This window comes from Lolium rigidum, chromosome 1 (genome assembly GCF_022539505.1).
Source record: "Lolium rigidum isolate FL_2022 chromosome 1, APGP_CSIRO_Lrig_0.1, whole genome shotgun sequence".
NCBI classification, from domain to species: Eukaryota; Viridiplantae; Streptophyta; class Magnoliopsida; order Poales; family Poaceae; genus Lolium; species Lolium rigidum.
The window spans coordinates 207454151-207481237 of record NC_061508.1 but is presented as its reverse complement, the minus strand read 5'-3'; the positions used below and the strand labels follow the sequence as shown (position 1 = coordinate 207481237).

At 50.8% G+C, this 27087-nt stretch overlaps 1 protein-coding gene across 1 annotated transcript; it reads left to right on the top strand.

Moving 5' to 3' along the window:
• The first annotated feature begins 2557 nt into the window (after nt 1–2557).
• On the top strand, nt 2558–3112 carry LOC124654471 (agamous-like MADS-box protein AGL23). The gene has a single exon (XM_047193468.1). The coding sequence runs from the start codon at nt 2558–2560 to the stop codon at nt 3110–3112; it is 555 nt and encodes a 184-aa protein (XP_047049424.1).
• Nucleotides 3113–27087: the final 23975 nt, after the last annotated feature.

Genomic DNA, 27087 nt, shown 5'->3' with positions numbered 1-27087 from the left:
AGGCCGAAATCCGGCGCTATTTATCGCCGGATGGATGTAAAATTCGGCCTGGGGAGGCCCATTTTCCCAGCGGCGAGCTAGGGGAAAAACGAATATAGACGAATTCAAATATAAGTAGACGAAAAAGTTCAAACTTAGGCGAAATTTACAAATATTTAATATATATAGGCGAGTTCTTTCATATATAGCCCGAATTCGTAATATATTTGAATTCGGCCAGAGGGAAACATAAACTAAACTTAAAACATGGTGTTCTACATGCCGAAATGGCGGTAGAACGCCGTGAAGTCACCGTCGTCGTCATCACTGGAGTCGCCGCCGTCCTGCGGTGGCGGCGCCTGCTGGCTGCTTTGGCCGGGGGCCCAACGGCTGGACCCTTGCCCAGGGTCGCCGAGGCGTGGCGGCGACGGTGTCGGCCGGTACCACTCGTCATCGCTGGAGTCCTCCAGCTTGATGAGCGGCGCGCCTCTGGTGGGTGCGGCGGCGGCGCAGCCGCCAGGTCCAGCAGCCGCCGCTGCTCCGCCTCCTCCCTCTCCCAGTCCTACCAGGACCAGGCGAGCGCCGCGTCCATCGACTGGGCGTTGTCGGCGGGGACGAGGTCTTGGAGAGACCTCGCGATCGCCTCGCGGACCGCCGCGTCCTCAGCCCACGCGGCCTCCTCGGCGGCGAGGTTAGACGCAGCTGCTGACGCTACGTCCTCCTTCTTCGGCTTCCTCTTGCGGCCAAACGCCGGTGACGACGAGGCGCGCGCCCCCTCGCGGATGACGAGGGCACCGCTGCTGCGACCTCTAGTCGGCGGTGGCGATGTCGGCTCCTTCTTCACCGCCGTCCTTGGCGTTGCTGCTGGAGGAGCCAACCCGCAGGAGCGGGATGCCGACCTCGACGCCGACCCGGACGACGACGAGGATGCCATCCGCCGTAGCATCCGCGAGCTCCCGTGTCGGCGCAACACGGAAGGCACCGCCGGCGGCGGCATCCCCAGGACGGGGTAGCTGCCGCCCTCGATGTGCGCGAGCATGTTCTCGAGGGTGCGGCCCGGCGCGCTCCACCAGCGGCGGCGGCCGGCGGCATTGTTGCACGCGGGAGGAGGGGGAGGTCCATCGTAGGCGGCGAGCTCGCGTTTGTACCTGCGCCAGAAGAAGTCATTCCACGCGACGTAGTTGTCGGGGAAGAATCTTGGCTAGGCGCGCAGCTCGTCGTTGAGGGTCTCGATCACCGCGTCGATCTCGACGTCGAGGGTGTCGCCTCCCACTGGCGGTGGCATGATCGGGACACCCCCCGCGCTCAGGCGCCAGCCTCCGGGCGCGTGGAAGTCCGGCGGCGCCGGGTAGCCCGCCATGTGTAGCAACCTCGCCTCCCATTAGTGCAGAGACCTCCGATCGAAGCCGTTGTTCGCCGCCCGTCGCCGTAGCCCTCCATTGCTCGAGGAGTATTCGGGGAGAGAAGACTGGGGAGAAGGGAGACGGCGGTGGTGAATGCGGCCAGACGCGGTAGGTCCGCGATAAATAGAGGGAGACAAGCGTGAATTCGAGGTGACGACATTGACCGGCGTGGAAGCTACGCGTCCGGCGAAGACTGACCGGCGGCAGGCTTTTACATCGCACGGAAGACGATGCGATGAGGACAACGATAAGCCTTTCTCGCCGATAAGTCGGGGCCACCAGGCGTGCCGGAACTTTCCTCGATGTTTCCTGCGCCTTTGTTTCTTCCGGACTCCCCGAGCGCGCCCCGGGAGGGCCGGGGATGACATGGGCTCGCCGTATAGATGAAAGCACAAATTCGGACAAAAACAAGGATCCGGGGGCACAACTGGACCATTTTTTGCAGTCCGGATGAAAAAAAAGGTTGCCGGGGGCTCATCGGGGAGACGCCTGAAGGTGCTCTAATAAATCTAAAATTTCTCGCAATTTTTTCTAGCTATGCTCAGTTTGTGAAATGAAAGAGTCAAAAACTCTGGAACAAATCCGGTAAACTGGTACCGTAAAACCGAATGCAAACTCCGTTTTGCGGTAGCTATCTGGTAGAGTTGCTCCTATGCTGTCAAGTCCAAAACAACTCATCTTTGTACGCCGCGTAGTGAAGGTCCAGACAGACCGGCAATGCTGGTTATTACATCCGATCAAGTCAAATTTCCATGAGTTTGAAAAATGTAAATTTCCATAAATAATGCACCTTCCAAATTACTGACCGACAGGGTTACGAAATCGGTGCTGCCTTGGTAAAAAAGAAACGCGGCGCTGCGCCTAGCCATAAGCCATATGGTAACTATTTCTCAGAAAAAAAAAAAAAGCCATATGGTAACTACTTGCACACGGTGATTTCTTTCCAAAAATGCCGCGTTGATGAGATCCAAATTTTACACGGAGCAGCAAAAAACCGGAACTCCGCCGCCATTAATGGCAGCGCCTCTTCCTCCTTATATGCCCCAGCCCCTTGCCTTTGCACCTCCATCGCACCGCATCGAGCCATCAGCCATAGAGCCACATAGAGACAGGCAAGAAGCAGAGGAAATAGCACCCGCCGCCGCCGCGCTTTAGCTTTTAGCTTCCTCCCTCCCATGGCGCGCCCACCGCTTCTCGAGAACGGCAAGAAGACGAAAGGGCGGCAGCGCAGGGAGCTGCGCCGGGTGGAGGGCAAGGAGCCCCGCCAGGTGACCTTCTCCAAGCGCAAGGCCGGCCTCTGGAAGAAGGCCTCCGAGCTCGCGCTGCTCTGCCACGCCCGCGTCGCCGTCGTCGTCGTCTCCGAGGCTGGCAGGGCCTTCGCCTTCGGAAGCCCCTCCGCTGACGCCGTCCTGGGCGGCTGCGGCGGCAACGACGCCCCCGCGGACTGGGAGGCCATGGAGGCGCTGTGCCGGGAGGCCAAGCAAAGAGCCGCGGAGGTCGAGAAGGAGGCCGAGCGGATGAGCGCCGCCGGGAACAATGTGCTGGAGCTGCAGAGGCAGACGGGCAAGCGCTTCTGGTTCGAGGTCGACCCGGCTGCGCTCGGGGAGGAGGAGCTGCCGGTGTTCGTCAGGGCGCTCCGACGCCTCAGGGACAACGTCGGCCGCCGCGCCAATAAGAAGCAGGCAACTCCGCGGTCCACCGTCGCAGTAGAGAAGCCCTATAGACCCTAGTGCTTCTCTTAATTATTACGGAGTATTAGGCTAATGCTTGCTTAGTTAGTTAGTTAGCTAATTTACGTGCCGCTAGTAATCATTTAGTTCTACTTACTCGTGTTTTGGTAGTACCCTGTAAGTTTTGGTGCAAGCGAAATCCCTCGATGGTTGAGTTATTTTGTTTGTCTCCTCCTACATTCTTTATCTCAATTCTGAAAGTTTTTAGCGGGGAATTCAGTTGATCAATCTGATAGCACTCTTTATGTAAGTACATAGATATTTAACTCAACTTTTGCCACACATTATGCCTTATTAGATCAACTTGATGAACATAAGATTTGATGCCAAATTAGTTGTTGACTAAAGTACACAACTACATAGCCAATATATATAGTCACATTGTGTTGTGCTAGGCGTCGCGCGGCCGCTTTGGAATAACTCAGTCACCTCACTAGCCGTCACTTAAAAGTTTGCAGCATTTTGAAAATTGAGCCAACAAAGAAGTGATTTTTGGGAAGATGTTACAATCCTGCAAAAAAGATTCATGTGAAAAATAGTAATGCAACAAAAAGTGGTTATGCAATAATTTTTGCTCCATGCAAAAATCATTAGACATACCAAATCTTGCAAAAAAGTCAACAAAAAAATTGCAGCATGGGAGGCCAATGCTTGCAGCACCTGCGAGAACCTTCACAACATTTAAGCAAAAAAATTGTGGCAAAGCCTAGAATCTACGTAGCATCTTGCCGGTGTGTTCGCACCTAAGTTGGAGGGACTTATGCAACATCAAACAAAGCAAATTACTAAACTCGTATGGCCATCTATGGTGGCTCCGAATTTCTTGATCTAGCTTTGTTACAGCCTCGATCACAGGCTCTACTTCAGTTGATCAATTTGATAGCACTCTACCACATGGTATATGTGGCGAGCAATCTACAATTTGATAGCACAATTATATGTACTAAGTACAGATCATTAACTCAATTTCACCATAAGTAATGCATTATTAGGTCAACTCGATGAACATAAGATTTGATGCCGAATTAACTGTCAATTGAAGTACATAACCCAAAACCAAAATAATTTTACTTTAGAACATGCTACACCTTTTGTGAAAGACCAAGACAAAAGCAGCAACGCAAATATCCCTGCTTACCGCTCCGATGGCGGGAGGGGGTGGGGACCTCGGGCCTACACTCAGCGTTGTAGTAAGGTCCTAAAAGTTAGAGTTTTTTTTTACAATAACCACATTTCATAAGGTTACAACAATTACAGATGTGGAAACCATAGGAGACATCCTGATAGATATGTGTCATGGAGAATAGCGAAAAAGACCTTGATAAAGGTAAAAATACTCTATGATCATTGGAGTCCTTGACGCCTCGCCAACCATCGTCCACCTTCGGTTGCCGCTGCCGCCAAAGCGCCACCGGGGACAGAGGGGAGCAAACACAATGCCTAGATCTGGGAAAACACCTTCGCAGTCGACGCTGCTTATCGAGCTGATGAACTAGTCCGTTGTACGCAACATGACCAAAGCTTTGTGGCATGTCGGACGGGGAACAACCCCGTGGCTATGGTCGTGCTGTGTGGGATAAAAATAAGGTATACCCACCTCCCCGTCCACCTCGCCGGTGGCGTTGAGGAGGGTTGGGAATCGTCTAGTCGCTTGTAACGGCCCAGGATCATACCATGTGCGTCATCATGTCATCATGCATCATATCATACATGTTTTAACAAAATAAAAAAATATTTTTTATAACTCTAACTATTTTGTTTTCTCTCTCTCAACTCTGCTTGAATTCAAAATTGCTTTTGAATTTGATTTGTGTTTCAAACAAGTGTTTAAATCAAAAGGGAAAGATATTTTAAAATAAAGCCAAACCCCCTAGGCCCGTCTCTCTTCCTGGCTCCACTTTTCTCTCTCTTCCTTCTTCCACCGAGCAGCTGTTGCGGTCAGAAACCCACCGGCGGGCAGCGACGGGCAACACCGTAGAGCCGGGAATCTCCCAGGACTGCGGCTGGCCCTGGTCCCTCCGAGCGACGGCCCGCAAAGCCTTCTGCACGCACGTCCGATGCTGATGCAAGGGCGTGCCACCTGACCTATACCCGGTCGGGAAGGTGTCGGATGATGCCTCGCTTAGTTTCCTGCATGGCATACACGTAAACGTTAAATACGAGCCTCGATCGGCTCTCGAGTTGTCCCGTGAATCGGCTCAAAGAGCCGATCCACCCATGATACGTACGAGGTGTACGATCGGATGGTGGTCCTGCTTGATCAAGATAAAGCTAAAGCGACCTACTACGATCTGGGGTTTTCACCGCATAATCGGAACATCCTACTCGTGATCGAGCCTCGCGGCCACGCACGGTGATCGTAAACCGACCCTAGACAGGGCCTAAAAACCAACACGAAGTTGATCCTCGGAACATCCTGCCTAGGGCTAGCAAACTACACCCTACGCGCCACTGGATCCTTCGACCCGTTTGTAAGGCATAACAATGCAGATATTAAACTAATCCTTGAAGAACAAGGAGCAATCATAACGGATCGGATCTACTAGATAATGATCAAGCGGGGTGCCGCCCTTACACCCAAGATAGGCGTAAGGGCGGCTAGATGCTCAAGGGTTGCACGACGATAGCATATGATACGAGGAACAATGCTAACCCTAGAACATCTATGATAACTACGTTGCTCGCCATCAAAAAGGCTTCAGTACGAGCAACGCATGAACGACGAATAAACGTGTGCTGCCTAGATCGCAAGATGCGATCTAGGCAACATGGTGCTTACCCGGAAGAAACCCTCGAGACGGGGGAGTTGGCGATGCGCCGAGATTGGTTTGTGGTGAACGTTGATTGTTGTTTATTTCATAAACCCTAGGTACATATTTATAGTCCGGGGGACTTTCTAATTCAGGCGTGCACCTAACCGTGCACGGGTTAAACTCTAACTTCTAAACGACACGTATCCTACTATGTTACAGATACACGGGCAAACTAGCCCAAACTTGATACACAAAGCCGATTCATGTATTCCTTCTATGTATATTCTTCAAGCCCATCTCCAATCGCGGCCCACCTCTGATCCGGTCAAATTCTGGTGATAACACATGCCCCCTGGTTTTGGAAATAACATTTCCAAAATCATTCTGCTCTTTCTTCGTCAGGTCATGTCGTGGCGTCTTGCCTCCTTGACTTTATCACCCATCTAAAAAATCCATCTTAAAATGAAGGAATGTCTTCACTTAACTTTGCCGATAGTCAGAGTCAAGCACTCCCCAAAAGAGCCGATGGTATCACATCAGCCTCCATGATAAAACAAGAGTAGAGCCAATCTATCTGCTCCTCCAAACGGTAACCTGCGCCCTCCGCCTGAGAAAGCAAACTCAGATCCCCAAATCGTCGTCCAAGCAGCTCTGCGAATCTCAGATCTCAACCGCGCCGTCCCAATTCCTCAGCGCATCAAATGGCGGAATCATCCAACGCCCACACCATGGTCTCCGGTCTGAAGGTAATCCTTAACAGCCTCCCCGTCATGCGAATCAATGTTAGGAGTAAACAGCAAACACCTGAATTAATGTTCTATTCCGTTATCAATTTTAGGTTTTAGACATCCTGCTGCCGCACCCTTCTCTCCCAAACTCTATGTGTCTTGGCCCCCGTTCTTCCGAAAGTCCCGCTCACCTAATCTCATGCGAGGCCAATAGGATCCCCTTCGTGAATCAGAATTTAGATCTGACTTCCTGGGCCGACTTCCTGCGAGCCTGGCCTAATCCTCCCGAAGGTTGGGTGGCATGGTACAATAGAGTGTCTAAAGCACACTATGCTACCTGGGATTCGATAGGGATAGCCGATGCCTTATCATTATCACTGTCCCCTCTCGAAAAGAACGAGAACATCTTGAAAACCATCGGCTACTTTTGGTCTGATGCACTGAACTGCTTTATGTTCGGCCATGGCCCCATGACACCAACTCTGCTAGACGTGGCCATGATCACAGGCCTAGACATTTCATCCCCAAGCCCCTCTGCCTTCAAACTGCCAAAGGTCCCTTTCACCCTTTCCTCCAAAACAGAGTGCACAAGCTGGGGCGCCTACCTCAGGCGTTATATGAAAACCAAAGGCCCTGTGACAGAAAGAGAGCACACGGCTTTCTTGAACTTCTGGCTGGAGCATTTCATATTTTGTGGTCCTTCACTCGCCCCAACCAAGAACTACCTCTCCCTGGCCTAGGAGCTCGCCAAAGGTACTCAACTTGGCCTTGGAAAACTGCTCCTTGGGGAAGTCTATCGATCTCTTCAACTGGTGTCTGTCAAACTGTTCTCCCAAAGGACAGTCAAAACAGGAGATCCCTGGTGGTTTATTCAGTTATGGGCTCAATTGTACTTTCAAAATCAAATCCCAAATTTCCCACCTTTGGCCACCTGCACCTTCCCAGATGCGACTGGGAAGGAAATCCGATGCACTAGCTACGGCCAAGCTCTGTACAGTCTCCCGAGCAGCGAGGCTTATCCCCAAGGAAGCAGCGAGTGGTTCAAGATTTTCTTCCAAGGCCCGGACAACCCCTGTTCTTCCCCTATAATGAATCGGAAATCTTTGAGAACCCGAGTCTCCTTCCGATTAGACGAGTCTTGCCGATGACGCCGGCACCCGAGCACTCGTACTCTATCATGATCCGTCCTTGCTTCCTCCCAGTTGGCATGAGTACCTCAAACAGGATCATAAAGCCTGGTTACGAGTCTTACCAACCGGTGGTAGTAGCCCGGCAGCTTGGCCTCGGGCAAGTGCCCCCACACTTCTTTCTCCACCACCTGACAACAAGCAGGGCTGAACTGCCTGACATTATTACTGGCCAAAGGTGCTATACCTTCTTCGACGCTCTGGCCATTCCAATTCCTCATAACCTCCGTTTCACCACCACCACCGATGGCTTCGAGACCTGGTGGTCGATGTGGAAGACTCACGCCTTCAGAAGAGCTCTAGGACCGTTGCTGAAGCAACTTGATGCTGAATATGACGTTCCTGCACACCAGGTACCATTACATGTAAATTACCTGCAATGGCTCGTAATGATTGTCTGTAACTTGACTTTATTCCTTGGCAGCAACAGGATGGCCCAGAGCCCACGCAAGCCGACGGTTCCCCATTCGAGTTCCTTCCACCAGCTCCGGTAGTTCTCTTCTGTCAGAGCTCACCGCCCTTGAAGAAGGTCATAATGCAGAGCCAACCGATTTCACCGAAATCGGCTCCCAAAAGTAAAGCATCCTCCGGGTCAGTTGCCCCCCGAGCCTCAACCCAGGCGAGGAAGGCAGTGAGGAAAGTAGCTGTCAGAAAAACCCTGAAGCGCAAAGCTACTGTCCAAGCAGGCTTGCATGTAAGCTGACTCGTGTCTTGACCAAACACATTTGCCTCTCCAATCTTTGTAACATGGTTGTGCCTCTTCTTTCAGACTTCCACTGAAGAGAACTCCAGTGAGGGAGCACAGTCCAGCCCAAGGGACTCCTCCCCGGGCAATTCAGAGAGATCCACCACACAAAGCCAGACGGACTCGCCAGCGTCGGCTTCTAGGAAAAGGTCGACTCCCGAGCCTACTGACCCTCAAGCTCCGATCAAAACGGGGTCACGCATGAAGCGTCGATGCGTCAAAAGGGCTCGCAAAGGCCCACAAGTTTCCTCGCCGAGCCAGGAAGTTTCAAATGTAATTACCTCGACAGCTCATATTCCACACCGTCCCGTTACTAATTGGATTGCCTCACCATTTCCTTTGCAGACTAATGGGACCTCTAGCGGGGACGTTGAAGAGGTACCGATGCCATCTGCTACACTCGGCCTATCCAACTCGCCGAGCATGGCTGACCAAGTGGCTAACCTGGCCCAGTCTACCGCAAAGCTGATTGTCACAACATCGGCTGCCCTTCCTTTCTTGGGAGAGGTACGCTCCACTCTCTCGGGCCTACCCTTTTCCTTTGTCGTATGCTCATGCTGCTCTTGTTCGTCTGTCAGGGTTGTGATCCTTCAAGCTTGCTGACGTTCGATCCCGACTCCATCGAGCCAGCTACTTCCAAAGCAGGTGAAGAGCCAAACCCCAGCGCGATCCATGGCCCGCTCCAGCGTCTCAAGGCTTTGCTCTCCTCTTCGGTCGAGACCCTGGTCGAAAACCCCGAGGCAATCAAGGGCATCCTCGAAGACATCCAGCCCCGTCTCCCGGTGACGCTGCAGGTTAAGCTTTGGCCGGCTGTGACTTTGTCGGTTTTCAGGTCCAGGGTGCAGTCGGCTCGTCAAAGAATCACTCTTCGCCGCGCCCAGCTCCCGTTGAGAGCCGATATTGCAGACAAATGTCAATGGCTCAACGAGAAGAAGGCGGCTTTAGACGCCCAAACCGATACTTCTACCCATAGTGTCGAACTCGAGACCTTGCGCAAGGAACTGGAGGACCTTGAAAAGAGGGTCAGGGAGACCAAACAACTTATCCAAGACAAGGAAACCCTGATTGCTCGCTCTCAAGAGGAAGCAAAAGGCCTCACAGCCGATCTGAAGACCGATCTGGCTGAAATTCGTGCCCTGAGCAGTCAGCTGGTGATGGGGAAAGACGAGGACGACGAGGCTGAGATCGCCGAGGTGGATCGAATCCGTGCCGATGCTCTTCACGCCCTCAACGCTTTTCTTAAGTAGGGCCTCTTTGTGTAAACTGATGCAGCTGAACTTGTTTCGCTGAACTTGTCTAAGGTTGATGGCCGTGCATCGGCTTTTTTACCATTTTGAGGCTCTGTTTGCATGTACCGATTCTGTTTGCATATACCGATTTTTTTTTTACTGGCCGATTTCTCCATCGGCCCCCAATATTTCTCCGCATATGTATCGGCGTCGCACATGTTTATCTGACTAGGTGCCCCCCGAGCCGATTCTGCCAGGTATCTGCTGATATCGGCTCTGCGGTTAGCCAAGGTACCACATGTGAGTGTCGGCTCTGTTAGGACCAGTGCTGACTTCTTCCAACTCATCAGCCGACGTAAACCCATTGCCTATTAGATCAACGTTGAACCCGGGTAGCACGCATGGTGAGGATAATTTTGGCCGATTTCTGGAATCGGCCTCCATGTTGGTTGATCAATGAAGGTTTGACAAAGTCTCCTCATAGATCTTTGGGGCCGATCGCACGGATCATTGCCGCGTTTGTCCATATATATAGATTTGTGGGAAGTGTCGGAGTGGCATACTTAGCTAGCCACGTCTGCTTCTCAAGATCTGTTCCCGACGTTCCTCCTGCTGTTCCAGAGGTCCCTGCTGTTGCAGCCTGGTTCGAGAGTGCCCAGTTACTGCAGTCTGGCACGTATGCGCACGTGTATCCGTGGGGGATCTCCTTGGGTGCCTCGTGTAAGAATTGGTAGTCACTAGGGTCTCCACCAATCTTGTAGACGACGTATGCCGATGAACTCGGCACTTCTGGTGCTGCCAACGCGAACGGCAGCGGTGGACGGGACTGGAGTGGCATCTCTCCTTGGTAAGTCCCCGCAGCTGGTCCTGACGGAGAGTACTGGTGGCTCATGATTTCCTGGATCACGCGCAGAGTGACACGCTCCAAAGTGTTCACCAGGCTCTCAGAATGGCGGTGCAGCGAATGAGCCACCATGAAGTTGATCTCCCGACGCAGCGACTCGGTGCGTTCTTCGACGGGGAGGACAGGTCCACTCCATCGAGCGCGCCTTCGGGCGAGAACCCCTTCCACCGATGCCATGTGAGCGGGTTCTGTGAAAAGAGCCGATGAGGTCGGCTTCGAGGACTGCTTTGATCTCGTCATGCTTCTTCTTGAGCTCCTCAGTCAGATCCTCGTACTTGACCGGAGTGCCTTCCGCCATCTCGGATGTAGATGGCGATGCGGTGGATGTCGAAGATTGTCCCACCGGGCGTGCCAGAATGTGTTGCGGTCAGAAACCCACCGGCGGGCAACGACGGGCAACACCGTAGAGCCGGGAATCTCCCGGGACTGCGGGCCGGCACTGGTCCCTCCGAGCGACGGCCCGCAAAGCCTTCTGCACGCACGTCCGATGCTGATGCAAGGGCGTGCCACCTGACCTATACCTGGTCAGGAAGGTGTCGGATGATGCCTCGCTTAGTTTCCTGCATGGCATACACGTAAACGTTAAATACGAGCCTCGATCGGCTCTCAGGTTGTCCTGTGAATCGGCTCAAAGAGCCGATCCACCCATGATACGTACGAGGTGTACGATCAGATGGTGGTCCTGCTTGATCAAGATAAAGCTAAAGCGACCTACTACGATCTGGGGTTTTCACCGCATAATCGGAACATCCTACTCGTGATCGAGCCTCGCGGCCACGCACGGTGATCGTAAACCGACCCTAGACAGGGCCTAAAAACCAGCACGAAGTTGATCCTCGGAACATCCTGCCTAGGGCTAGCAAACAACACCCTACGCGCCACTGGATCCTTCGACCCGTTTGTAAGGCCTAACAATGCAGATATTAAACTAATCCTTGAAGAACAAGGAGCAATCATAACGGATCGGATCTACTAGATAATGATCAAGCGGGGTGCCGCCCTTACACCCAAGATAGGCGTAAGGGCGGCTAGATGCTCAAGGGTTGCACGACGATAGCATATGATACGAGGAACAATGCTAACCCTAGAACATCTATGATAACTACGTTGCTCGCCATCAAAAAGGCTTCAGTACGAGCAAGGCATGAACGACGAATAAACGTGTGCTGCCTAGATCGCAAGATGCGATCTAGGCAGCATGGTGCTTACCCGGAAGAAACCCTCGAGACGGGGGAGTTGGCGATGCGCCGAGATTGGTTTGTGGTGAACGTTGATTGTTGTTTATTTCATAAACCCTAGGTACATATTTATAGTCCAGGGGACTTTCTAATTCAGGCGTGCACCTAACCGTGCACGGGTTAAACTCTAACTTCTAAATGACACGTATCCTACTATGTTACAGATACACGGGCAAACTAGCCCAAACTTGATACACAAAGCCGATTCATGTATTCCTTCTATGTATATTCTTCAAGCCCATCTCCAATCGCGGCCCACCTCTGATCCGGTCAAATTCTGGTGATAACAGCAGCCCAACACCAGCAGTGGGCCAGCCCACCTCTTGGCCCGTACCCCTTTGAGGAGAAAAGATCTTTCCCACTCCTATCATCTTCTTCGCACGCAGGAGGCGTGAACCGCCCGTGGCCGACGTTGAAAGGATCGTATGCCGCACCTAGAGGGGGGGGGGTGAATAGGTGCTACCCAATTTTTAGTTCTTTTTCAATTTAGGCTTGACACAAAGGTAAATTCTCTAGATATGCAACTAAGTGAATTTACCTATATGACAAGGTAAACAACTACATAAGATATAGCTACACAATATAAGAGATAGAATAGGATAGAGGTAACCGAGAGAGGAGCACGCGATGACACGGAGATGATTCCCGTAGTTCCCTTCCTTTGCAAGAAGGTACGTCTACGTTTGGAGGAGTGTGGTTGCTACGAAAGCTAAACCAACAACCACGAAGGCTTCACTCAGATCTCCTGTGAGCAACGCCACGAAGGCCTAGCCCACTTCCACTAAGGGATTTCCTCGAGGCGGAAACCGGGCCTTTACAAGGTTCTTGGGGCACACATCCACAACCGAATTGGAGGCTCCCAAATCTGTAACAATACAACAATCAACAACAACACATCAACACAAATCAACTAGGGATCCAAAGAGGAACACTAGCAAGGGGGCCCTCAACAAAATGAGGGGGAAATGCAAATTGCTTCGGTGAAGATGTAGATCGGGGTCTTCTCCTTCGATTCTCCAAAGCACAAGGGATTTGGGTGGTTGAGGGAGGAGATCCGATGGATTTGGTGTTCTTGGTGGCTCAACAATGGTGTTTTGCTTTTTGGGGAAGAAGTGAGCAACTGAGCCAATTGGAGAAGAAGACTTTAAATAGTATGTGGAGATCGTGCCGTTGGAGAAAGCTGGCCGGTAGTACCGGCCAGGTTGGGCCGGTACTACCGCCCCTAGGCGAGAGGCGCGGCCAACCGGAGCGGGCCACGTGGCCGAGAGGGGCCTGGAGCGCGCGGGCCGGGAGGGGAGGCCGGAGCCTCCGGCCGGGGTACCGGCCAAGGTACCGCCGGGGCTCCAACCACCCTGGCACATGTACTGAGCCACTCGGGCTACTTCCGGTACCACGGGCGGTACCTAGCCCAGAGGCTCCGGCCGCTGCGTGGCCGGTGGTACCGCCCGCACCACCGCCGGCGACCACCCCTCCTCTCCTTTCTTCTTCTCTTCTTTTCTTTTCTTTCTTCATTTCTTCTCTTCCTTCATTTCTTCCTATTTTCTTCTTTGCTCTTCTATTCTTTCTTCAAAAAGGATTCTCTCAAGGATAGCATAGCATATCTTCAAAATCTCTTCAACTTTTGGGCAAACCGATCAACGCTACATCATACAAATCTTATATAACAAAATGATCATATAAAATTATTGTCATCAACACCAAAACCACAAATAAAAGATATATGTCCTTTCAATCTCCCCCTTTTTGGTTCCTTGATGACAACATAAGATTTGCATATGAAATGAGTATATGAGTAATAAAATTATAAGACGATGTAATAAGCTCCCCCTAGACATGTGCACCTAGTAGAATTATGATTTGAATAAGAAGCACATAATCTAGGAATAATATACTCAAGCAAATAAGATTAACCAACAAGTGCAAAGATACATAGTAAGAAAATAAATTCATCACTTGCATTTGAGAAGAGACAAGCATATGTGATTAAAGACAAGTGTTGAGTTTAGAGATCATACCACATGTAGTTCACTTAGTCTTTACCATAGATAGGTAGATAGATAATGTCTCATGCATAAATAGATAGCCCCTATGTCTCACACACATATATAAGGTTCATGAAGCATGATAAGTAGTTGTCAACAATAGATAACCATAAGTCACAAGCATAAATAGTCAAAGAAAACGCAAGCTTGTGACTTCCCAGGCAAATCCCGAACCTAATAGAACTCTTCTCCCCCTTTGACATCAAGATGCCAAAAAGGTTGAAGAGCGATGCTATCGTCCCTAGGCATCAAGGAAGTCCCCAGCAACATCGGAGTCGACATCATAGGAGGGTCCATCCTCGCCATCAGACCACTGGCTATGAGCAGAAATCCACTGAGGCTTCGGAAGGATATTCTCTTCAGATCCCGGAGGAGACACTTCCACACCAAGCTTTGTCATGATGCACTTCTGACGGTGTCGGGCTTTCTTCTCTGCCACATAGGCGTCATACATACGCTCCTGAATATCCAGTTGGAGGCAGAAGGTCTTCTTTACCTTGATCTTGAGCTTGGTGTACCAAGAGGGCTCGAGCATGGGATCATATGCGGAGTCAGCCGGAGGCCCCCCAAGGGCCATATGAGCAATAAAGCCATCAAACCGGCGAGCAGGAGCAGTGGAAGGATCTGCAGGACCTGCTGAAGGAGCTGCTGAGGCAGAAGGAGCTGCAGAGGCTGAGGTAGAAGCTGGGAGCCCATGATCTTTGATAAGAATGTTCTTGCGACGATGCTCAGTGAGGGGTGAGTATGGTTCCAGAATAGCTCCCTCAAATTTCTGACGCCACACCTCAGAAATAAGCTTCATGATGAAGGGAGCAAAGGAAGGAGACCTCTTCTCCACCATACGCCCGAAGATCTGGTTCCACAGGCAATCCACGACATCCATTTTCTTACCTTTGCCCTTCCGGAGATGAGTTTGAAGCATCAAGTCAATGACAAAAGAATGGATCTCATCAACATTACCAACTCTGACGGCAACGGTCTCACGGTAAATGCGAAGCATAATATCATATACTGGTTGGAGACCGGAAGTGAATCCAAGCTTGCATCGACCGGGCATATAGAGCGGCTCAAGAACATCTTTGGTGCTTGCATTAGACTCCTCGTGAAACCTCCAAACACTAGAACGGTCGTCTTCACAATTTTCCGGAATAGGATAGCCAAGAATATGTCCAAAGGTGCTCCAAGTGGTAGTGAGTACCTCATCACGAGTCATCCAAGTAATGGAGCGAGCTTTATCCTCATGAAAATAGACTGTGGCAAAGAACTGAGTCACAAGGTACGGGTCATAGTTGCATTGGAAAGTCATAATGGGAAGAAAACCAAACTCCTCGCAAATTCCAAGAGCTTCATGAAAGTAGGCATCCTTCTTCAAATGGTCAATGTTGATATACCGTTGATCAACAACCTTCACCTTGGGAGGATAGACTTCATTGAATATGCGCTCTTGAACCTCGGTGTAGAAATGGCGGTTGCGGGTGCGAGAAGACCGAGGCCCCAAATAGGGGTTAGCGGTGCGAATGGCCATGTATGCATGAAGGCGGACGCTGCCATAGGACTCAATAGCCGGTTTCCCTTTATTTTTATTTGCCAAAGAAGCACCACGAGCAGTAGTGGCACGGGGTAACACTTCATCTTGTTCAACAAACTCATCCTTAAGGGTCGGATCCCCTCGCCTCTTCCGACTAGCACCTGTGAAATAGACGAACAGAGCTGAGGGATATATGGGATAAGGGCACAAGCTCATCTCTAAAGAACAAAATTTTGACCCAAAATACACATGCATGATGGTAAAAAAAATGGCCACACACTATAGGTAAAAATGCTACATAGTAGAGGTGAACGGTACTACATACTAGAGGACTTAGATCAACAATAGATACAACCTTTTAGTGTAAGATTTAGCCAAAAATGTAAGCATGTAGAACCGAAAACCAACAAGTATGTGAGCCAAAAATACGACCAAAATACGTGGAGAGAGGAGCTAATACCGGGAGCCATGGAGGAGGAGAGGTGGGGGAAGGCTCCCACGGAGCCGATCCGGCCGGAGGATGGCCGGGGGAGCGGGGGAGGAGCGCGGGCAGGGCGGCGGCTGGGCTCCTGGACGGTTTGGAGGAGAGGATGCGAAAGGGAAGAGAGAGGAGGGGAGCCTGGGGCTCGACCCCTCTTGGAGGTACCGGCCCGAGGCCGGCGGTAGTACCGGCCAGGCCCCAGGCGGTACTACCGGTCTGGTCAGGCCCGGGTCGGCCAGCCTCCCTGTTTTTTTTTCTTTAAAACACCCCCTTTTTTAAACACAATTTGGTCAAGGATAAACATGAGTTTTGGTATGCAATTTTTGAAACGAGCTTGTGCTAGAGATAGAAAGTTTTTAGAGATGAGAGAATGGCTTAGGATGGAGAGAGCACACTGTAGATGGTATGATATCACTCATATTTGCAAAATATTGCAAATAAAGACCAAACATGAGTGATTTCCCATAAGAACAAAAGATAGTCAAATGAAGTCCAATAAAGTCCCAAAGTACTCCAACTCTTCACAAAGAAGAGTGCGGTGGCCTAGGCCACCATATATGAGTGCTATGGCATGGCACCGCGAAGATATATCTTGGGTCCAAGCCATTACTCATCATTGAAGCTCACATATCAACATATGATATAAGGAGAATGATTTCTTAATGTTGGCATTATGGGGGGAGGGATAGCTCAATAATTTAAACCGCACTCCCCCTATTTCCATGCCCACATCTAAACCAAATAAAGTTTTGAGACAAAGTGTTGCGGTCAGAAACCCACCGGCGGGCAGCGACGGGCAACACCGTAGAGCCGGGAATCTCCCAGGGCTGCGGCTGGCCCTGGTCCCTCCGAGCGACGGCCCGCAAAGCCTTCAGCACGCACGTCCGATGCTGATGCAAGGGCGTGCCACCTGACCTATACCTGGTCAGGAAGTTGTTGGATGATGCCTCGCTTAGTTTCCTGCATGGCATACACGTAAACGTTGAATACGAGCCTCGATCGGCTCTCGGGTTATCCCGTGAATCGGCTCAAAGAGCCGATCCACCCATGATGCGTACGAGGTGTACGATCAGATGGTGGTCCTGCTTGATCAAAATAAAGCTAAAGCGACCTACTACGATTTGGGGTTTTCACCGCACAATCGGAACATCCTACTCGTGATCGAGCACGGCGGCCACGCACGGTGATCGTAAACCGACCCTAGACAAGGCCTAAAAACCAACACGAAGTTGATCCTCGGAACATCCTGTCTAGGGCTAGCAAACTACACCCTACGCGCCACTGGATCCTTCGACCCGTTTGTAAGGCCTAACGATGCAGATATTAAACTAATCCTTGAAGAACAAGGAGCAATCATAACGGATCAGATCTACTAAACAATGATCAAGCGGGGTGCCGCCCTTACACCCACGATAGGTGTAAGGGCGGCTAGATGCCTAAGGGTTGCACGACGATAGCATATGATACGATGAACAATGCTAACCCTAAAACATCTATGATAACTACGTTGCTCGCCATCAAAAAGGCTTCAGCACGAGCAACGCATAAACGACGAATAAACGTTTGCTGCCTAGATCGCAAGATGCGATCTAGGCAGCATGGTGCTTACCCGGAAGAAACCCTCGAGACGGGGGAGTTGGCGATGCGCCTAGATTGGTTTGTGGTGAACGTGATTGTTGTTTATTTCATAAACCCTAGATACATATTTATAGTCCGTAGAATTTCTATCGTGGGAATAATCCCAACCGGGCACGAGCCCAAACTCTATCTAATCGACACGTATCCTACTATATTACAGATACACGGGCAAACTAGCCCAAACTTTGCATATAAGGCCGATTCATGTATTTCTTCTATGTATATTCTTCAATCGCGGCCCACCTCTGATCCGGTCAAATTCTGGTGATAACACATGCCCCCTGGTTTTGGAAATGACAATTCCAAAATCACTCTGTTTTTCCTTCGTCGGGTCATGTCGTGGCAGAGCAGAACCGCCGCAGTATCCTTCATCATGATGCCTTGCCTCCTCCACTTCTCCGCGTGGCCTGACAATTTTTTTTTCTTCTTTTGGGCACCACTTCCTCGGAAACTGCTGTGGCATTGAATCTCCACTATATCCCCTTTTATTTAACCGTTCCAAACAGTTTGCTTCTTCATCCTCTTCGCACTAGCACTCCAAAAGCCCTCCTGCGCCACCATGTCTTCTTCTTCCTCCGCCTCATCGGGTCTTTCCATCGAGTCCTCCTCCTCCCGCGAGCCGACGCCGGAGTGGAACCCGGCGGAGGCCCACGCAGCCAACATCCGCCGCGCCATCGAGGCCGGGGATGAGCCGAGTCACAACTTCTCCATCTGGTCAGAGGACGACAAGTCCTCGACCGATGGGGAAAGTGACCTCCGCTTCCTCGCCGACGGGGAGACGGAGGAGGAGAGCGATGACGATCGCCTGTCCTGTGATGACTTCACCCTCTCCGAGGAGGAGGAGGAGGAGGAGGAAGAGGGGGAGGAGGAGGAGGAGGACGACACCTCCTCCGACGAACCGCCGGCTAAGCGCTTCTGCCCTTGGCCGGGGAATCTCAGCGACTTCGACAGCGACGACGACGATGCTGACGAGGAGGACGAGGACAACGAAGGTCCTGCCGGCGGTCGCTATAGCAGCGACGACGAGCCCGCCGGGAGTAGCGCCGACAGCGGCGACGACGGCGACGACGAGGGTAGCGACGGCCCGTAGATAGGACCCTTAGCATAGGATCAGTAGTAGTAGACGGGGCAATGTATCCCCTTAGTACTTCCTTTTGAGAGCAATCAGCTCTTTATGTAAGAAATCTCGTTTATCAATGAAGAAATTCCCCAATTTGATCTTGCCGATTTCCTTTATGCCAATTTAGCCGATTTCCCTCATACTGATTTTGCCGATTGTCCACTTAGCCAATGCTCAATGAACCGATGGCCACGCATCGGTCCCTCGTAATCCACTCTTCATCTTTTTGACTATGGAGTGATCGTGAACTTGGTCAATGCTCCATAAGCCGATGTCAACGCATCAATCCCTCACGATCTATCCTTCATCTTTTCGACCGATGACTTTGAGCTCTGGTGGACAATGTGGAAGACCAATGCCTTCAAGAGAGTCCTAGAACCGCTGCTGAAACGACTTGACGCTGAAGCCGATACTTCTGCAGAACAGATATCACCTGCTCTGTTCCTTTGCAGCAACCAGATAGCCCAGAGCCAACTTCCTATTGGTGATGATGGATCCCTCTTTTGCAAGAACTCGCCGCCTTTGAAAGAGGTTGCGACGCGGGACCAGCCGATGACTCTCCAATCGGCTTCTAAAAACAGAGCATCTACCAAGTCAGTTGCCCCCGAGCCCCAGTCAAGGCGAAACGATGACGAGGACACGCAGAGAAAGCTGCCACGCAGAGTCAGCCAGAGCCGATCACCTTCCTTCCGTTGAAAGTCGATATTGCAGATGATCACACAACTCAGAAACAGAACTCCTCTGACACAGAGCTGGAGGTCCTTGTGTTTTGAACACACAACTGGTAGATCCCGTGAAATTTGTACTAGAGTCGATGGCTGTGCATCGGCTTTGTTCCTTAGCTCTAAAGTCGATGTCCGTGCATCGGCTGTATATCATGAGAATAATAATTTTTTTACGGGCCGATTTTTCTATCGGCCCCCAATGTTTTCACTGCACATGTATCACACATGTTCATCTGATTAGGTGCCCCCCGAGCCGATTCTGCCAGGTAACTGCTGATATCGGCTCTGTGGTTAGCCAAGGCACTATATGTGAACGTCGGCTCGTTAGGACCAGTGTGGATTTCCTCCAGCTCATCAGCCGACGCAACCCATTGCCCATTAGATCGACGTTGAACCCAGGCAGAATGAATGGTGAGGATAATTTTGGCCGATTGCTGGAATCGGCCTCCATGTTGCTTGCTCGATGAAGGTTCTGCAATGTTCCTCCATAGATCCTTGGGGCCGATCACATGGATCGACATCGCCACGTTTATCCATAGATGTTGCTCTTGTTACACGGTCAGGCCGGTGGATAAAACCAGCCTAACCCCGTCCTTTGTCACGTCGATGCGCTCGCGGTCGTCCAAATTGATGCCTGAGAGTGGCTCTTGGCCTGATGTCTCCCAAACATTCATGCCAGCCGTTGAAATCTCGGCTGAATCATCTGCGTGGACGACTTCTACTTCATCTCCATCCCACTGTATTAGGCATTGATGCATCGTGGATGGAATGCAACAGTTGGCGTGGATCCAATCTCTCCCTAGTAGGACAGCGTAAATGCTCTTGCTGTCGACAATAAAGAACATCGTAGGGACGGTTTTCCTTCCTACGGTCAGATCCACGTTCAGAACACCTTGTGCGTCAGATGCTTGGCCGTTGAAATCGCTCAGAGTCACATTGGTCTTGATCAGATCCGAGCTAGAGCGTCCCAACCGACGTAGCATGGAGTAAGGCATAATGTTGACTGCCGCTCCGGTGTCCACCAACATCTTGTTGACAGGCTGCCCATTGATGTAACCTCGCAAGTACAGGGCCTTCAGATGCATGTAGCTTCTTTCTCGTGGCTTCTCAAAGATGACCGGCCGTGGGTCGCGGTCAAGTTGTGCCACAGGTGCTTCGTCTAATCCAGGAGCACTAAGCTCCGTTGGAAGGATGAACACCATGTTTGTGCCAGCCGATGTCTCATCATCGGCTCTCTTTGTCTGCGGGCGCCACTCTTTCCTTTGTGGCCGACCTTCTTCGTCCGGGGTTCGCTGAATTTTAGCGGCCGGATCAGGCCGCGCCTTCCTCAACGTGTGCGGGTATAACCTTTCGGCTTCCTCCAACCCACGTAGACGCTGAACCCTTCGCTTTGGGAACGGCCGAGCCCATCGGGGCACCACCTTGGGCGATGATACTTGTCTTCTTCTTCATCATCGTCCTCTAGTTCCTCGAGATCTTCCACCCGAGCGGACTCGGCATGCTTGTTCCGAGGCGGGAGAGGCCCTAGACGTTTGAACACGGACACGTTAGCTGCATCCTTCTTCTTTTGTTTACATTCTGGGCAGTTGCCGATTGTAGGCAATCGGCTCATTCCTGAATCCCAGCAGTGTCTGAAGAAGGGGCAGTCCCAGTGCCTATCCATGTCGTCTTGCTCTCTCGACTTTTCCTTGGCGTGGCGCTCATATCGCTCCTCGTCGCGATCATGCCGACGACGTCTCCTGTCGTCCCTAGCCAGACGATCTTTTTCATCATCGTCGTTGTATCGCCGGCGTTGGTCATATTGACCCACATACTTGTTGAGGAGGTGATCGAGAGAGGTCGCCGATATCTTACGTTCCTCACTTCTCCCTACGTGATGTAGCGCTTGCCATCGTGACGGAGCCGATCGCGTGGAGCGGCTTCCTCTCGTGTCCTTGCTATGAGAGCAGCTGCCCTCATCTCCGTCCTTACCAGAGTGGTGCCCAGGTCCTACCATGTTGATATTGCACGATAATCCTGGCTGGCACCCTTCATGGTAAGTGCACTCCACCATGTTAACGGCGGGGAAGGGGTGTGTGTCGACCTTCATGGCGTACTGGCTGAAAATTAGCCGCCCTTGTTCTATCGCCATTTGGACCCGCCGACGCCACACCCTGCAGTCGTTGGTGGCGTGGGTGAACGTGTTATGCCACTTGCGGTATGGCTTTCCGTTCAGCTCCTGCACCGTGGGGATCTTGTGGCCTTCGGGTAACTTTAGCTGCTTCTCCTTGAGTAAGAGGTCGAAAATCTGCTCAGCTTTGGTCACGTCGAAGTCAAACCCTTTTGGAGGACCTTGTGGCTTGACCCACTTACAGGACACGGGGCTTGCCCCCCGAGTCCATTCAGCCACTGCTACCTCTTGATCTCCCGCAGCACCTTCATCTTCATCTGCCTCAACCAGGACCACCGCACGCTTGAATTTATCCTGGTAAACATCTGGGTGGCGCTGTTCATATGCTGACGGCTTCTGCACCATGTGCGCCGGTGAAGGGTAGTCTGCTTGGGAGGCCACGTCCTGGATCGATGATGAGAGACCCACCACCGCCAACTCGATCTGCTTCTTTTTCACTCACATGAACCGAATAGCATCGGTTCCTAACGGTCCCGAAGCGCCGGACGTATTCTGCCACTGTTTCCCCGCGCTTCTGTCGTACTTGTGCTAGATCGGCAATGCCAGCCTCGGAAGCCTCTGAGTGATACTGCACGTGGAACTGTTCTTCCAACTACTTCCAAGTCCGGATTGAGTTTGGTGGCAGCGATGTGTACCACCCGAAAGTCGATCTTGTGAGGGACTGTGCGAAGAACCTCACACGCAGCTCGTCTGATGCTGAGATCGTGCCCAGCTGTGCCAAATATCGGCTCACATGCTCGATGGAGCTGGAACCATCTGATCCATTAAACTTTGTGAAATCAGGGAGCCGATATTTGGGTGGTAGTGGGATCAACTCGTACTCGTTGGGGTACGGCTTGGAATAGTCGATTGTCCTCCTTTTCGGCATCATGCCGAACTGGTCCTTCAGGATTGTACAGATTTGATCCGCGGTGATGGCTGCAGGCGTCGAACTCTGAAGATTCGCCGGGGTGGCATACTTAGCCAGCCATGCTTGCTTTTCCAGCTTTGAGCCAACTGCAGGAGCTGAGCTCTGGAGGTTTGTCGGAGTGGCATACTTAGCTAGCCACGTCTGCTTCTCGAGATCTGTTCCCGACGTTCCTCCTGCTGTTCCGGAAGTCCCAGCTGTTGCAGCCTGGTTCGAGAGTGCCCAGTTGCTGCAGTCTGGCACGTATGCGCACGTGTATCCGTGCGGGATCTCCTTGGGCGCCTCATGCAAGAATTGGTAGTCACTAGGGTCACCACCGATCTTGTAGACGACGTATGCCGATGAACTCGGCACTTCTGGTGCTGCCAACGCAAACGGCAGCGGTGGACGGGACTGGAGTGGCATCTCTCCTTGGTAAGTCCCCAGAGCTGGTCCTGACGGAGAGTACTGATGGCTCATGATTTCCTGGATCACGCGCATAGCGACACGCTCCAAAGTGTTCACCAGGCTCTCAGAATGGCGGTGCAGCGATGAGCCACCATGAAGTTGATCTCCTGACGCAGCGACCTGGTGCGTTCTTCGCCGACGGGTGGACAGGTCCACTCCATCGAGCGCGCCTTCAGGTGAGAACCCTTTCCACCTGATGCCATGTGAGCGGGTTCTGTGAAAAGAGCCGATGAGGTCGGCTTTGAGGACCGCTTTGATCTCGTCATGCTTCTTCTTGAGCTCCTCGGTTAGATCCTCGTACTTGACTGGAGTGCCTTCCGCCATCTCAGATGTAGATGGCGATGCGATTGATGTCGAAGATGGTCCCACCGGGCGTGCCAGAATGTGTTGCGGTCAGAAACCCACCGGCGGGCAGCGACGGGCAACACCGTAGAGCCGGGAATCTCCCGGGGCTGCGGCTGGCCCCGGTCCCTCCGAGCGACGGCCCGCAAAGCCTTCGGCACGCACGTCCGATGCTGATGCAAGGGCGTGCCACCTGACCTAAACCTGGTCAGGAAGGTGTTGGATGATGCCTCGCTTAGTTTCCTGCATGGCATACACGTAAACGTTGAATACGAGCCTCGATCGGCTCTCAGGTTATCCTGTGAATCGGCTCAAAGAGCCGATCCACCCATGATGCGTACGAGGTGTACGATCAGATGGTGGTCCTGCTTGATCAAAATAAAGCTAAAGCGACCTACTATGATTTGGGGTTTCCACCGCACAATCGGAACATCCTACTCGTGATCGAGCCTGGCGGCCACGCACGGTGATCGTAAACCGACCCTAGACAAGGCCTAAAAACCAACACGAAGTTGATCCTCGGAACATCCTGTCTAGGGCTAGCAAACTACACCCTACGCGCCACTGGATCCTTCGACCCGTTTGTAAGGCCTAACGATGCAGATATTAAACTAAACCTTGAAGAACAAGGAGCAATCATAACGGATCGGATCTACTAAACAATGATCAAGCGGGGTGCCGCCCTTACACCCACGATAGGTGTAAGGGCGGCTAGATGCCTAAGGGTTGCACGATGATAGCATATGATACGATGAACAATGCTAACCCTAAAACATCTATGATAACTACGTTGCTCGCCATCAAAAAGGCTTCAGCACGAGCAACGCATAAACGACGAATAAACGTTTGCTGCCTAGATCGCAAGATGCGATCTAGGCAGCATGGTGCTTACCCGGAAGAAACCCTCGAGACGGGGAGTTGGCGATGCGCCTAGATTGGTTTGTGGTGAACGTGATTGTTGTTTATTTCATAAACCCTAGATACATATTTATAGTCCGTAGACTTTCTATCGTGGGAATAATCCCAACCGGGCACGAGCCCAAACTCTATCTAATCGACACGTATCCTACTATATTACAGATACACGGGCAAACTAGCCCAAACTTTGCATATAAGGCCGATTCATGTATTTCTTTTATGTATATTCTTCAATCGCGGCCCACCTCTGATCCGGTCAAATTCTGGTGATAACAGTGTGTTTGCAAGATGGTCAAGCTATTCTCCTTGAATCAATGATATTTAGCTCATTCCTCAAATAAGAGAACCTTGCTTCATCAAGAGGCTTCGTGAATATATCGGCAGGTTGATCTTTGGTAGGAACATAGATAAGCTCAATATCACCACGGGCAACATGATCCCTAATGAAATGATTCCGGATCTCAATATGCTTCGTTCTTGAATGTTGCACCAGATTATAGGCAATCTTGATGGCACTTTCATTGTCACATAATAGAGGCACTTTGTCACAAATGACACCGTATCCCTTTAATGTTTGCCTCATCCATAACAATTGAGTGCATCCACTTGCGGCGGCAACATATTCGGCTTCGGCGGTGGAGAGAGATATACAATTTTGCTTCTTAGAAGACCAACACACCAAGGACCTACCAAGGAATTGGCAAGCCCCGGAAGTTGATTTCCTATCATCCTTGTCACCCGCCCAATCCGCATCGGTATATCCATTGAGAATAAAACTTGAGCCTTTGGGGTACCAAATACCATATCTTGGGGTATCAACCAAATATCGAAAGATTCTTTTGAGAGCCATCATGTGGCTCTCCTTAGGAGAAGCTTGATACCTTGCACACACACCAACACTCAACACTATGTCCGGTCTAGATGCACAAAGGTAAAGCAAGGATCCAATCATGGAGCGATATACCTTTTGATCCACCTCTTTACCATTGGGATCTAGTGCAAGATGACATTTGGTAACCATAGGAGTGGCCACACCCTTCATCTCGGTCATCTTGAACCTCTTGAGCATGTCTTGGAGATATTTTGCTTGATTGATGAAGGTTCCTTCCCTCAATTGCTTGATCTCAAAACCAAGGAAGAACTTCATGTCTCCCATCATAGACATCTCAAACCTATCGGTCATAAGCTTTGAGAATTCATCATTGAAAGCTTTGTTAGTAGAGCCAAAGATAATATCATCAACATATAATTGGCAAACGAAAAGCTCCCCATTGACCCTCTTAGTAAAAAGAGTGGGATCGATTAGCCCAACATCAAACCCACGGTCTATCAATAATTCTTTAAGGTGCTCATACCAAGCTCTAGGAGCTTGTTTGAGACCATAAAGAGCTTTATCAAGCTTGTAGACATGGTTAGGAAAGTTGAGATCCTCGAACCCCGGGGTTGCTTAACGTAAACCTCTTCATGCAAAGGACCATTAAGAAATGCACTTTTCACATCCATTTGTTGTAACTTAAAGTTATGATGCGATGCATAAGCAAGAAGGATACGGATGGACTCAAGGAGAACCACGGGAGCATAGGTTTCTCCAAAGTCAATTCCCTCAACTTGAGAGAACCCTTGAGCCACCAATCTTGCCTTGTTCCTCACAACATTTCCAAACTCATCTTGCTTGTTCTTGAATATCCATTTAGTGCCTATAACATTGCGGCACCCCTTTAGCTTCTCTACTAAGGTCCATACTTTGTTGCGCTTGAAGTTGTTGAGTTCTTCGTGCATAGCTTCCAACCAATCCGAATCTTCAAGGGCTCCAAATACTTTCTTGGGTTCCACCAAGGAGATATAAGCATGATGATTGCTAAAGTTAGCCAATTGCCTTCTTGTGGTAACACTTTCCCTCAAATCACCAAGGACCTTATCATGAGTGTGTTCACGAATTTCAAGGTTCCTTTCTCTTCTTGCTAAACGACGGGCCTCGATCTCCTCCTTGGTTCTTCTTGGCCTTGGAGGTGTCACTTGATCAACTTGATCATTTGGGTCCCCGTCTTGACCTTCAACTTGAGCTTCCTCAATTTCTTGAGGTTGCTCATCCTCATGTGCTTGATCTTGAACAATATTCGGAGAAGGGCAAGAGTTGATTGGATCCTCATTGGAGCCATCATGAATGCTTGGTTGATCTTGTCCTTGATCTTGCACACAAGAGGGAGGGTCTTGTTCTTGTTCTTGGGTTGGTGCATCATTTGCTTCACTAGGTAGGGTTTGTTGATGTTGAGAAGATGAGGGTTCCACCGTGGTAGAGCATAGTTCTTCCCGAGACGCCACACCGTGTCCCTCAACGGGGCGGAAAAATCCCACACCCATTCTTACTATGGCATCTTGAGGTATTTCATCACCTGCACAAACATCAACTTGTCCCACTTGGGAGCCATCATTTTCTTCGAACTTCACACTACAAGATTCAATGATAATCTTGGAAGATATATCAAAGATTCTATAAGTGTGAGATTCGGCACCGTAACCAACAAATATACCCTCCAAAGCTTTAGGAGCAAATTTAGATAAACGAACTCCTTTGATTTTGTAGAAACACTTACACCTGAACACCTTCAAATATGAGATATTAGGCTTGTTCCCGGTGAGTATTTCATATGGAGTCTTGTTCAAGCCCTTGCGGAGATAGAGCCGGTTAGAAGAGTGACAAGCGGTGGAGATGGCTTCGGCCCAAAAGTTATAGCGGGATTTATACTCCGCCATCATAGATCTTGCCATATCCATAAGAGTCTGGTTCTTCCTCTCCGCAACACCATTTTGTTGAGGGGTGTAAGCAGCGGAATATTGATGACGAATCCCCTCATCACTAAGAAAATCATTGA